The 14015-nt window shown below is 35.2% G+C and overlaps 1 protein-coding gene across 7 annotated transcripts in view; it reads right to left on the bottom strand.

The window, feature by feature from the left end:
* LOC106162742 (tyrosine-protein phosphatase non-receptor type 4) overlaps positions 1–14015 on the bottom strand; it is an 86790-nt gene that overhangs the window by 3674 nt on the left and 69101 nt on the right. For 6 of the 7 annotated variants that reach the window (XM_013540143.2, XM_013540150.2, XM_013540154.2 and 3 more), the window contains 11 exons: positions 7340–7429; positions 6141–6182; positions 4706–4849; positions 4280–4349; positions 3752–3906; positions 3226–3316; positions 2824–2885; positions 2393–2539; positions 2053–2181; positions 1335–1483; positions 768–903 (listed from right to left, as the gene is read on the bottom strand). In XM_013540143.2, coding sequence (XP_013395597.1) covers positions 768–903; positions 1335–1483; positions 2053–2181; positions 2393–2539; positions 2824–2885; positions 3226–3316; positions 3752–3906; positions 4280–4349; positions 4706–4849; positions 6141–6182; positions 7340–7429 — 1215 coding nt within the window. The remainder of the gene's footprint in view (positions 1–767; positions 904–1334; positions 1484–2052; positions 2182–2392; positions 2540–2823; positions 2886–3225; positions 3317–3751; positions 3907–4279; positions 4350–4705; positions 4850–6140; positions 6183–7339; positions 7430–14015) is intronic. The other variant, XM_013540152.2, reaches the window with a different exon arrangement.

Genomic DNA, 14015 nt, shown 5'->3' with positions numbered 1-14015 from the left:
TTGTGAAAAATAATATTATTTATAATAATAATAAATTAATAAATAAAATTAAAAAAAAATTAAGATTGAAAAGCAGTGGCAATAAAATGTTAAGCTTGTATTTGAGTACAGTGTACATATTTATAAATTCAGGTAAACATGGATAAAATATATCTCTAAAATTATCAATAAAATAAGTAACTTATCATGGACTGCACACAGAACGGTATTTACATTAGTCTAATCTGACATTAAACAACCCAGTCTAATCAAGTGTCACAAAACAAAAGCCATTGCTTGCTTTTTATGAAACAAGTAAAATATCCCCATCAAAGTGAATTACAACTTAATTATTCTGTGTAAAATAACATCCATATATATATTTTTTAATTAACACGTTAAGACCATTGCAACTCCTGCCCTTTAGAATCTTCACAGAGTTAGGTCGCTTGAAAATTATATCAGTGAAAACCCATGGGGAATCCCCTTCCCCTACCCGTCCCTGGCCAGGCTATGAAGATAAAGAGACCATTCCCACAGATTTTTTGATCGATCTATCTCCCTGGGGAGTCTCACTAAACTGTGATCAACTTAACCGGCTTAAATGCCTGTCACGCCTAGTTAAGCTGTTAGGGGGAAAATATCTTTACCCTAGCTGATTCGGTAGGCGTGACAGACATTTAAGCCTCTTGAGCTGACGGCAATTTAGCATGTACCCCCAGGGAGTTAGGTTGATCCAGATGGATCGATTTAAGTATGGGAACCCAGTCAAAGATGGCGTTACTCACAGCTGTCTGTATTAGCATGGCACGTTGGTCTCTCATCTGGCGTACGATGTCCAGAGGGTACACTGGTTGGTTGGCCTCGATTAAACACATGGCGGTTTCCATGGTGATCAGGACACCTGTGCGCCCAATACCAGCACTGAAAGAGGTAGAGTGAATGAATAAGGGAATTATGGTTTTTGTTTTGTATATGACATAAAAGCACTTCTTATTTCTTCTAACTAGAAAAGCTATCTTTGTCAATGTTATTGTTCACGTTATTTGCTCAGGATACTTTGTATTTTTATTTATTTACTTCTACAAAGGAAATTCTCTAGATTATTGTTTACACCCCTTAATATGATTTTTTTCCTCATTTTTTTTCAAACTTCAAAGGTGACAAACAGCAAATGTCATTTCACAAAAATACACCACCCATTTTCAATGTAACAACCACTTCATTAATCATGATAGTGTGCTTATATGAGAGACCCAACATAGTATGCTTATATGAGAGAACAAACTAAGCATCTTAACTTAATGATGTCATGCACATGTACACTGGTTTGTTATATGACTTATATCACATACCTGCAGTGCACGACAGTTGGTTCAACCATTCCCACTCGGTTCTGTCGCACACGGATGACAAAATCTAGGAAGTCGCTGGAATCATCCGGCACGCCATGGTCAGGCCAGGCTATATACTGCATTTGCACTATGTGTCTCTCTTCATTGGTCTAAAAATAACAAATCAGATTATTAAACACTTTTCTGTACAATTAGTTATTAAAGGGATAATAACTCTTCGTATGAGATCTATATTTCACAATAAAAACATTGTAAACAACTCACAGAAATATAATATATTCTGTTTTACTACAAAAAAGGCAGTTATAGCTGTTATTCTGATATCTGAGCTTGTCTTCAGACCACGTGACCTCCACTGATGGCTATACTCTGTTATAATCTCTTAAGAGATTTTAACAAAAAACCAAACTTTTTAGAAAAAAATCAGGGATTAACTTTGAATGTAAAAATGGATTCATTAACCATTGGTAAGTATGGGAAAATTGTTGTTTACTCCAGGAAAATCCATTTTTTGGCCAAAACGAAGAGTTATTATCCCTTTAAGATTGAAGTAAATTTTTAAATATGACATTTTGCAAATTGAGGCTATGTCTCTACCAGACTGAATTAGGTCCCAACCTTAAGCTTGTTTCATAAACTAAAAAAGAATGCACCAGTGGATCAATAAAATGGATGCTTGCACTAAGTGAGCCATCACTATAAACCACTGTAGACTTACATCCATGTTGACTAATAGAAACTCTCTGAAGGCAAAGGACGGGGTTTCTTGCTCCTTGAGGCAGGTAAGCTGAAGTGCTCCAAGGTCTTCGGTTTCGTAGAGATTTGGCCAATACTGGTGACATTTCACCTGGAACACAGAAAATAGATATATAAATTAGTGAAACACAAACATAAATAAACAATAAGTAAGGACGGGCTTAATTAATGGGTTAATTAATGAATAAATGATAGAATTAAACCACTGTGTATATTTTAGCAGAGCTTCTTTATAATAACTGGCAGCAAGTTTATGATTGTCTTCTGGAAATTACAACATGATCACAAAGGCCAAAACTGACCCTTCCTCTCTCCATCTTAGTGGTCAGCATGACAACTAGAGTGGACTGCTGCTCCCAGATCATCTCCCAGTAATCCACCACTGTGTTGGGCAGGGGGCCCTGGGCAGCTATGTACCTATTTACAATACCAGAGCCAGGAATTTCCATCTGAAAGGAACACATAATGATACTTATTATTACATTTTGATACGTACTGCTATGTATTGATACTTGTTGTTACATATTGATACTTATTGTTATGTACTGATACTTTGTTACATGTTCATACTTGTTGTTACACACTGATACTTAGTTACATGTTGATACTTATATACTGCTACATATTGATACTTGTTGTTACATATTGACACTTGTCATTATATATCACTTTTGATAGTGATACATATTGCTCCTATCAGTATTCAGATTTAAATAATAAAAATGGCACTTACATTTACAAAATTTGCATTAATGTAATCAGGACCATTTTTGATTACGACCCGAGTCTGGTCATCTGAAATATTAAAAAAAAAAAATGTCAACTTGTATGCCACATTTTACCAATTTCCTATGAAACTTGAACGATAATAATTTTTTTGAAGAAAAAAAAAAGTATAGCACCTTTAACCTGCAGACACTCAATAAAATTAACAAACAGCCAAAAATATGATTTATTGTATCATTTATAACAGACAATAAAAACATGAAGAACTAGAACTGGTTTTCTTTTAATTTCCTGGCAAGAAGAGGACGGGTGTAACTGTGTACTTCTAACCATAGGCAGAAATGCCCCTGGGGGTGAAGGGTGTGGGGGGTTTGGGTATAAGGGTCATACTCATACTTGTCATACTCACAAGGAGAGATGTCCCTGTATCTATTTTTGGGAATATTTTCAGGTAACCTGGCAGCATTCATAGTCATCCCAGGCTTCTTCCTGTACAATTGCTGAAAAAAGAAAAAAAAAAATGAAATCATGAGAAGCGAGGATGGTACCCGAGACACAGAATATTTTCACACTCAATTACACCAATATAAGAGAACACATTTTTCTCACTCTTGATGAACAGCAAGAAATGTGAACAGATTACTCTACAAGATTTAAAAGATATAATGTTCAAAATAGGTAATTTAAATACATAAGGATAAATAATGAAAATAGTTCATAAATATTACTTCAGAAAAATGTTGAGAACAATTTAAAATTTTAGTCATTTTGTTGATACTTAATACCTTGTGCTTATCAAGCAGAATGTCTAGTAGATAAAACACACGCATGCACATCACAACGCACCTCAAACTGTGCCACTGCTGCCCCACTCTCTATGCCTTCCTGGAAGAGCAGTAAGGACTCTGCCAACACATCACAACAACCTGACCTACCTCAAACTGTGCCACTGCTGCCCCACTCTCTATGCCTTCCTGGAGGAGCAGTAAGGACTCTGCCAGCACGTCACCGTGGGTTGTGGTAGATATATGGTGTGTGTCTGGGATGTACTGGAACTCTGGCTCTTCCACTGGGTCATCTCCAACATACACTGGAAATGTACACAAGTTCACTGTTAATATCACCATAGAAACTTGTCCTAGTAATATACATCACTTCAGTGCATACATCAGCATGGAAACAGTTGCCAAGGAAATATACATTACTCCCATACATCACCATGGAAACAGTTACCATGGAAATATATTTCACTTTGTTAAAGACATCACAATAGATAAGTAAATTATTATCACATAAAATAGACATGAAATGCATAAAAACACTTCAATAAAAATCTATAGCAAATATAAAGGATATGACTGCATAAAACATCACAGTGTTGAACAAGTTCTGCCTTTTATATATGAAAAACAAGGTAGGGAACTGACTAAAACAAAGATGCTCTATTTTTCCAGCTAACTCACCATTAGGTCTTACTATCAACTCTAGCTCTCCTGAATGGTTCTCTCTGGTTGCTCTGATGAACATAACAACCTGACAAGTAGGGAATGTACAGTTATCCAGAAACCACTGATGATAATGTATTATACAAGCACAGATGAAAGTGAACTCAATAAAAAAATGCACGTGTTGAAGGCACAAAGCTTTATATGGGAGATTCTTGGAGCAAGGCTCCAGTATATTATTCTTAGGACCATTTTTATATCTGCATTTGACAACACCCTAAAATGACAAAAAAAAAAAAAAAAAAAAAAAAAAAAAAAAAAAAAGAAAAAAAAAATCAAGCATAATAATTTTTGAACAAGTAAAAAGAGCAGCAGAATCTAAAACAATCATAACAATGTAGCTTTTACCTGAAGATCTCTCTGGCATACAATGTCCTTACTCACCTGTTCATGTGAATGCGTAGAGACGTCCCTCCTGTTGATCTGCAGCACCTGGTCCCCCTCATTGAGCCTGGGAATACACAGGTCTGCCGGAGAGCCTGGCGCCACACGGGACACGATGATGGGCATCCCCTGGTCAGCACCGCCCTGAAATAGCACCACGTCACATGATTCACGGTCACAAGTTTTATGCGTAGAGATAGAGGACATCTTTTTCAGTCAATGCCACCAAAAGGATGATGCGTGTGTGTGTGTTATATCTTATTTTTAATCGCTGCTTTAAGAGTGATGTGATTTGCATCAGACAGAGGGCACCACTGTCAAGAGTCATGACAAGACAGTCTGTAGGTGTTGTGAGAAAACAAGCAATTTCAATAAATAAGCAAAGCTGCAACAGTTTCTCACACCAAATAAACCAGACTTAAAAGCAATCATGTTTTTTTTCATAAATATTAATGAAAACTCATAGTGAGCAAATATAAATGCTGAAAATCTTAGAAGCCACCTTCTAACCTTCATTTTATAAATTTTATATTTCAAAAATAAAAAGTGAAAAACCTAGTTAAATATGAAATGCTGATAAACAGGAAGAATGTTATGTTCAGATACTTTTTCATTATCCATTCTTCATATACAAGATAATAAAGTGTCTTGAAAAGAACATTAGCATTAATACTGTTCCATAAAATCACTAAATGGTGTCTATGTACAAAGCTAATGCAGATAGGGTAAGTAAGAACAAGTTTACATTTAAGCAAACCTTCATTTCTAAAATATTTTTCAGTTTGCTACCATCATTATTAAAGGTTTAAGACAGAACTAATACTATACATTTTGAATATTATGATGTAAACCATGATGTTAAGGCATTTTAAGGTATTAATAATTAGTCTTAGTCTTCATTTGAGCCAACACAGTCCTTTTTAGTCAATCTTTCTCCATTTAATTTAATGACAAAAACTATGCCGATGTTACACCTATGGTAAGTTTGCAGGAAATGTTAGGTCAAATAACATCTATTAGAAATTTAATGAAATCCCTAGAAGTTTCATCTATCTAAAGGATATATAACTATAGTCTATGATGTCACATGCACCATAAACTCATTATCTTTCCAACTTATGTGGTGAGACTTGAAATACGATATTCTATTACATATTTCTGATAAAAATCCCAAAGTTTATATTTAGTGCAAGCAGAAACATCAGGTCAGTTGATATTCTTAAAGTGAAGTACTATCAATAGCCTAAGTTCAATGGAATTAAATAGGTCATTTGAAGTTCAATGACCTAAACACACAACATTCAGGTCACTAACATATACCACAATTAGGCCAAATGGCATTTAAAATGACCTAAATATTGGATTTAGGTCCATGGCACTCAGAATGACCTAAATATTGGATTTAGGTCAACGGTGTTGAGTAGATTTCACAAACCTGGTGGGGTCTTGCTGGGTCCCTGCCTCGACAGTTGACCGACTTTACAAAGAAATAATGAATAATTACAGAATTGCATGGTATCACTACAATCACACTGGAATTGGGTTTACTACAGTGAAAATATGCTGTAATAGACGTATCTTGCAAGAGTTTTAGGGCTATAACAGACATTTAACCCCCCCCCCTTACCGAATGTATTGAGGTCAACTGTTCATTGATTGTTTTACAGATAATCCAAGTTTATATCATCATAAAGCTTATAATACGTTATCAGTCAAGGCAACGCTGTGCTATAAATAGAACTGTGCAGTTAAATAGGGCAGCGTGACCTACAAACAAATTTTCCCATAGCATGATATATAAATTGAGACCCAACAATACCCCTTTGTTGACTATAAGTGAGTATCATGATGTCAATCACAGTATCTTACACACACGGCATAGAAAGCACTCTGGGGACAAGATGTGACTTTATAACTGTTTCAACAAACTGAAGAAATATCCGACTTAAATTATGCTAAAAACTCTATGCTACAGAATTTGTGCATTTTGCTATAAGCATGTGAAAAAACTGAACAGCAATATGCAGGGCAAAATGTTGCTATCATTATCATTATATAATCAATTTCATGAATTTGAAATTATACTGTATCTTAGCCATTTCATACAAGGTGAAAATTAATAACACTTAGTCTACTTTATGCTAAAGAGAAGATGCATGCACTTGGAATGTTATACAAGCAATTGACAGTTCAGAGAAAATGATGCAGATTTCAAGATGCAAAACAATTTTCATCTTAAAATAATAATAATAATAATAATAATAATAATAATAATAATAATAATAATAATAATAAAGCCACCATGCACAGCAAGCAAGCTTTTTCTGTATTTGTTAAGAGACAGTCCTAAAGGAACTTTGGTTTAAACAGATCTGCTGTCAACTTCTTTCAATAATGTCATTAATTGAAACATTTAAACATAGCTGATAAAACTCAATGGTCAAAGATTGATTCTGAATCAATATAATAATACAGTTTCATGTAATAAAAGCTGAAAATTTCAAAAAGGAAAACAAAATTTTACAAATATCAGAAAATATACCTGATATTTTGATATTTTACCAAAATGACCATTAACACAAGAAAAAAGAAGAAAAATTGTTTAAAAAAAGATATGATATTGAAAAAACTTACTTTGACGTTGAATCCAAACCTCCCCTGGTCATCTGGCCTCATTCTGATAACCACCAGTCCTTGACCATCCACAAACCCATTGCCATTTGGCTGGAAAAATACATAAGGCAGTGATCAATACAGGATTCCAAATATGCAATGCAAATTCATTAAGTATGAATTGCACTCTTTGCTTAGTATCATTAAGTTTATCTTCGTGTCAATCTTGAAATTTAACCACCACATTCTGCTTTTCCATGTGCCTGAAAAGTATGACATTATTATTAAGTGACACAGACACAAAGAAAAAGGATAGAGGAATCTCATCTCTTCCTATACACAGCACCTGAAAAGTAACAACTCCTAAGCACCATAACACTTAAACAATTATGCGACATTTTGAGCAGACCTCTATCATCTATCTGGATCTCAGGCGGACTGAATTCTGCTGTCTTGCTCATCAGCTCATTTATAAGCACAATCAAACACAAACATCACACCAAACAAACATTCACAGATAAAACCCAGCCACCCTTTCCACTGAAGCTGACATTTCCTAGAACTAAGACTTGATAACTTTACTCCAATGCCTGGTTTTCAATTTCTCACAACAAGGCAAGAAGTGCCCACAAACCCAGTAATTCCATAAACTTGATACTTGATCTTTTCCATGCATTACAAAACTGATTTGTTTTGCTTAATTTCATCTATAATCCATACTTCAGACAAAATCTGATCTTTTCTGCAGAGAGTGCATGCCTTCAGAAATCACTGTTACAAAGATCATGTTTTTAAATTGTATACTTCCAGGTAATAGGGGGAGTGGTAGACAAAAGCCGATATATTATAGCTTTGTCAAATGTTTTCTATTCCTATTTTCCCAGAAATTATTGATTTGCCAATCATGAAAACAGTGTTGGACTTGACAGGGAGATTTCTGTTGGCTAAGTCAGTTTTCGCAGTTAGCATAGGTTTCCATTGTAAGGAAAAGGACACTAAATTTCTGACACTGCCACCATCAGCAATGTCAAATATTCTACTGAAACCATTAAACAAAACATAAAAGAGGTGTGTTGATAAAAATACTGAAATCATACAAACAGATAAGATAATGTATCAGTGTTAACAAATCAACAGTGGGAGTGTCTTTCCATCTGAAGGAAGAGTGCTACTGTACCACCAGACTTAGACCCCATTCCCAGAGATTAGATCGATCTAATTTAGATCGACCTAACTCCCTGGGGGTTCACGCTAAAAAGCTGTCAGCCGAGCGGGCACGAAAGTTAATTACCCCCTTACAGCTTGTAGTAGACGGGACGGACATTTAAGCTGGATTATCTGACAGTAATCTAGTGAGACTCCCCGCAGAGATAGATCGATCTAAAAGCTCTGCGAATACGCCCTTAAACCACACAAGATTTCTTTTCTTTCCTTTCCAGTCACAACACAGTCACTTCAAAAGAAGTCTGCTGCACTGATTTCTGGTTAGAAACCACCAACCGAACCAAAACATCACACAGAATCACGAATATAACTTTGGTCATGCAAAGACTGTTCACAGGATTTTCTTTCTGTCTAAAAACAATGTAAGAACACAATGAAAGGGTTCTTTTCTAGTATTAAAAAAAAAAAAAAAAAAAAAGGAGAGAAAATGTTCAATGTTGATTGCTTTTGATTTATTGGACATCACATGTTCAGCTTAAATAATAATAATAATAATAATAATAATAATAATAATAATAATAATAATAAAAACACCTGACACCTGAATATTTTAGTTGTGATATCAAAAATATTTCATAAAAGACATTTTTTACACTAAGTAAAAATGAAAATGTCCCATAACATTTAAAAAAATTATATATATTTTGCATTCAGTCTTGATTCAACAGCAGTGTGTTTAAAATCCAAGAAGTCACCTAATATCAACCCTGCCATCCTGTTTATCCAGGCATTTCACTTCTCCTCACATTATTTCACTGAACACAGTTCCTCTGAGAAAAGATTTAAAGGTCTGTTCAACCGCATGCTTTTTTTTTTTTTTTTCAGATAAGCTACAAATCGGCATCATGAAATACAGAAATTTTGCACCATGATGGTTAAAATATCAGGGGGCCTGGCCTGTTTTGTCTTGTTGCTCCTAGCTTATTGAGCTATTACAGCTGTGACCAGACTTGGATTGAGATGAAAACCTTCTTGAAATCTAAATGTTTAAGTAGAGTGGAGTTCGGCTACAATTCAGTGCTTGGATAGAGAGATTTTGGTGCTGTCTAGACAGTGTTTTGCCTCAGACACAGTTAGCATTCTCCTGACTTTACCCTGATCACATCTTAACATTTATGATATCACATACTTTACATGTTTGTTTTTGTTGTATAAGAAGGACACATGCTTTGAAGCGATGTAAATTACAGGACAGTCAGCTGATAGTTAGCTGCAAAATATTCCAATTATATTTCAGATTCATTAGGGCAAAAACCCCTATCAACTACAGCTGTATATCTTAAGTTTTTCCCAAATTAGCATTGCTTTGGTGCAATGTTTTGTCACTAATCACAGGAATCAAAATCTATAAAGAGGGACTCCAGTGAGGACTGAACATGGAAACCTGCCCAAAAATATAATAAAACATGGCATCCTCCAAGAACCCCTCCATGTTTGTACCTGAAAATAATTGCAAATGAAGACATCCTGATGTTTGCCGTGTCCTGAAGATTGTCCTAGAAGTCCATTTCCAAATTCCAAACAATTTTAATTTTATCACACAAGGACAATGACTTTCCCACATATTAGCCTGCTGTTAATGGGAGTCTTATTTGCAAGAGAAAACAACTTGCTGTTTGTAGACATATTAATATTCATCGTTCCGGTCCCAGAACTGACAGCATGACATATGTGTGGTTTGAGGAGAGGTGTGTGCTACTGGAAGCCTCTCTCTAATAAGCTATGGCTGCACTTTGGCTCCTCAAGGACAAAGAGACAGCTATCCCTTCAGCCTAGTTTACTTTACCAAAATGCTTCACAACTTACGTTTCTCTGATGAAAATACAACATGCTGTGTCCCCTTTTCTTTTAAAATTATTAATGACTTATTTCTTGATTTTCAATTGTTTTATATCATTAAACTATGTTTTTCTTACATGAAATAATGTCACATATATCCCCATTCTTTTTTGAGAAATCTTTGCATTCACTGGACAAGAAAAAAAAATCAATAAAGTGGGAAAAGGAAGAGGGGTCACTTTCACATTTATCTTTGTTCTCATTGCACAAGAACAGAGGAAAAGATTGAAGTGGATGGGAAAAAGGGATGACTTTCACATTCATCTCCAACCTTACCTCTAACTTTTCTCAGGGTTTTGCTTGATACATATTCTCTTTTTTTAAACCTCATTTGCACATCGATAAATAATATATTAGGTAACTTTCTCCCTCTGTCTATTTCTCTCTCAAAGTAACATTAATTTTGTCAGGTGTGCTATGTATGGCTAATGGAACCCATACATAATTCTGCCAGGCCAGATATATATAGTCTCTATGTTTACTTTCTTGGAGCACCACAAATATCTGTAATTGACCATTAAAATAACCCAACATTTTTTATTTCATAACAGACTCTGAGTTAGACATACAGAAACCGCATCATTTTCCACTTAAAACACATCAAAGACAATAACGAGGGATGATTGCTTCTGTTTGTGCTTTGAAAATAGGTATAAACTTTGGGTGAACAGGTGAACACATAAAGTATTAGTCTGTTTTTCTTTTCAAATGCACTTACTGGGTTGGGGTTAGGGGGGTTAAGAGGTAAAAGCAATGTCTGCTAAAAAAAACAAAAAAACGGACATAGTTTTAATTAATATGGGTGGGGGCCTCAACTGGACATTTCTTTTAAGAATTATTTCCATGGTTAGGTCTTACTTCAGAAATATCTCTGTGTTTCATATATAACCTTAGCTTTGATATTATTTCATCAACAGCAATATTTGTTCTGCTGCAGAATTTTCTCCAAAAAATGTAATCATTGGTAATTTTCACACTTTGAAAACCCTCATCTGAGAAGGTTGGTCCTCAGTTTGGCAAACAAGGTTATCTGACCCCATATCCGCAAAAATATTTTCGCAATTCACCAAACCAAAAGAAGTAAATTGTAATTGCTGAAGTACGTAAATTAAAGGCCATGGCCGCAATTATCTTATATGCTGATATTTCTATATTTGTTGTTTGCAACAGAAATGTGAAACTCCACCATGAACCCAAACTAAGGATCGATTTCCAAAGCCATTACAGTAATTTTTATCATCTAAAATCAAACACCATTCCAGAGATAAGGCTTTGATACATTTATCACACTAATGGGTTTATAAATTCCAGTAATAACACTGTAAATGAGATCTTCTGGGCCCCTTTCTACAGATAATGCACAGCTTTTGATTGATACTGGGGGAAATAATCACCTATCTCATTTATCATGGTATAGCACAAATACACCATTCCTACTTGAGTATATACATAAAAAAATAAATAAATAAATAAATAAAAGTTTACACTGAAAACTGTAAAGCACCAATATATTTTGCTTGCAAGTTTTGCAGTTTAATATAGCAGTAAAAAACAGCAATATCTCAATCCATTAGCTTAATTTAAATATATCAATTTGATCTTTTTAACACCACAACTGTAATGTGACAGTTTATTTTTAGGTCTTTATGTATTGTAAAATTGTGCTAATATTGAATATAGAACAGCTTTAAAAAATGGGTCCTGTCCCTCACGCACCTTGAATTATTATTGATATTCAATTTCATTCCACTATTTCATTCATAGATATAATCATTATTTATATAAATAATATATAATCTAGAGAGAACAACAGTTTCAACCCCCCCCCCTCCACACACACACACACACACACACACACACACACACACACACACACACACACACACACACACACACACACACACACACACACACCAATGTGACAGTACACAGTGCTTATATTGTGTATCTGGAAGGAAAAACCATCCGATCCAAATCTGAGACCAAATACTCACCATTTTTTTCCTTTTCTTCCTGGCTTTCCTGGCCTGTAACAGTAACCCAAACACAGTCACACAGCCCATGTCGTACTTCATCACAGACATGTACTGTTTACACTGGCGTATTGCCACCGGCTTGCTGCTGTTGTTATGGTTGTTACTGCTCCCACTTGTCGTCGTTGTCCTCGTCGCGCTCTGTTTGTCACGAGCAGATGAAAGAGATATTGCACGTGGCGATGACGGTACAGAGGCAGTCGTCAACCGTGACATGTAGCAGCCACAACGAGATAGAGCCCTCCTCCTACTTTGCCAATTATATCAGTCTTTGGTAGTGTTAAGAAAAGAACAGCTTGTCAGGTGTCACCCGTCAGGTGTCACCCTCCTCCCTTCCTCTGATATGACACTTTCTCATAATAATCCTTCAATTATTTAAATCCTCAGTGCTGTTAATCCCGTACTCTCTAAATCCAGTGCTCTCCAAGTTACACAGAATGCGTAGAGTTACCTGTGTAACATGGTGTCATGAGCTACATCAGGTATTTCAGTGTATAGTGTCATATAATCCTAGCAAATATTGAAATCCTTGGAATTTTTATCTTCAATACAACTTCCTGCAGTGAAAAAGTATTTCAATGTGTTACTTATCACAGATCGTCTTTAACCATACAAACTCAAGTAGTCAATAAGAATTTTACTAATATGTAGTTTTGCTTCTCAAAGATAACCTGACTTAGTATAACCCCCTAATACTATCACATCATGACTTGGTTCCTTCAGGGATTTCACCTCCTATATTATCACTATGTATCTTCCATATGAACCACAGCAAACTGTAGTGATTCTTACAACTGATCTAGGGTTTGAGTAATGCTAAATCCAGTAGTCTATCTACTTTATATTCTGCAGTCTATCTACTTTCTAAACCATAACTGTGAACCAGGCAATTCATAGGCCCATCTCCTTTCTTAACTGCACCAGACAATTAATTTAGGTTTTAACTAATGTTAAATCCAGTAGTAATTTATATTGCCATGTCTGGTTTATTCTTGTCACACCTGAGGTTATATAAATCTCTGATAAGAGTTGTTTTTTTCCCTCTAATCTCCCGTCTTTATCTGTCTACAGTCCTGACATTACTGTCTCATGAGACCGAAAACAAATAACAGACTTTTTCTGTCCTCCCCCTTTTTTTCTGTAAATACTAAGTAAATTACTTTCTTAATCCAAACATGACAGAGAAATCCTTCAGATCCTTTGGTAAATGGACCATGAGAGCTTCCAAGTCTGAGTCGTGAGTTTTCAACAGTTCCTCAAGGTTTCACTGCTAAAATAATATTGGTGGATCAACAGTTAATCTAGTCTATCCCAAATTAATCCACAGACTGTTTTCCATGAGTTTATCAGTATGAGAACTAACAGAAACCTAGACAAAATTTTGATCCTCAGACTGTGTCTTTTTACTGTGTAAATCTTGATAAGAACTCTACAAGTCTTACATGGCTTTATTTTCCCCAATATCATGCTGTGTTCAATACTTAACTCTATCCCAAGATTGCACATTTACAGTTTGCTGCTTCAGTAGGTTTCCAACTGTGCACACGTTTCTATTAAGAGCATACCACAGGCTTTCACCAAAGTAAAAAAATACTGCTACA

Source organism: Lingula anatina, chromosome 5, assembly GCF_051362555.1.
Source record: "Lingula anatina isolate TDL-2025a chromosome 5, LinAna3.0, whole genome shotgun sequence".
Lineage (NCBI taxonomy): Eukaryota > Metazoa > Brachiopoda > Lingulata > Lingulida > Lingulidae > Lingula > Lingula anatina.
Note: the sequence above shows the minus strand (reverse complement) of the source record. Positions and strands in the feature narration are given on the sequence as shown.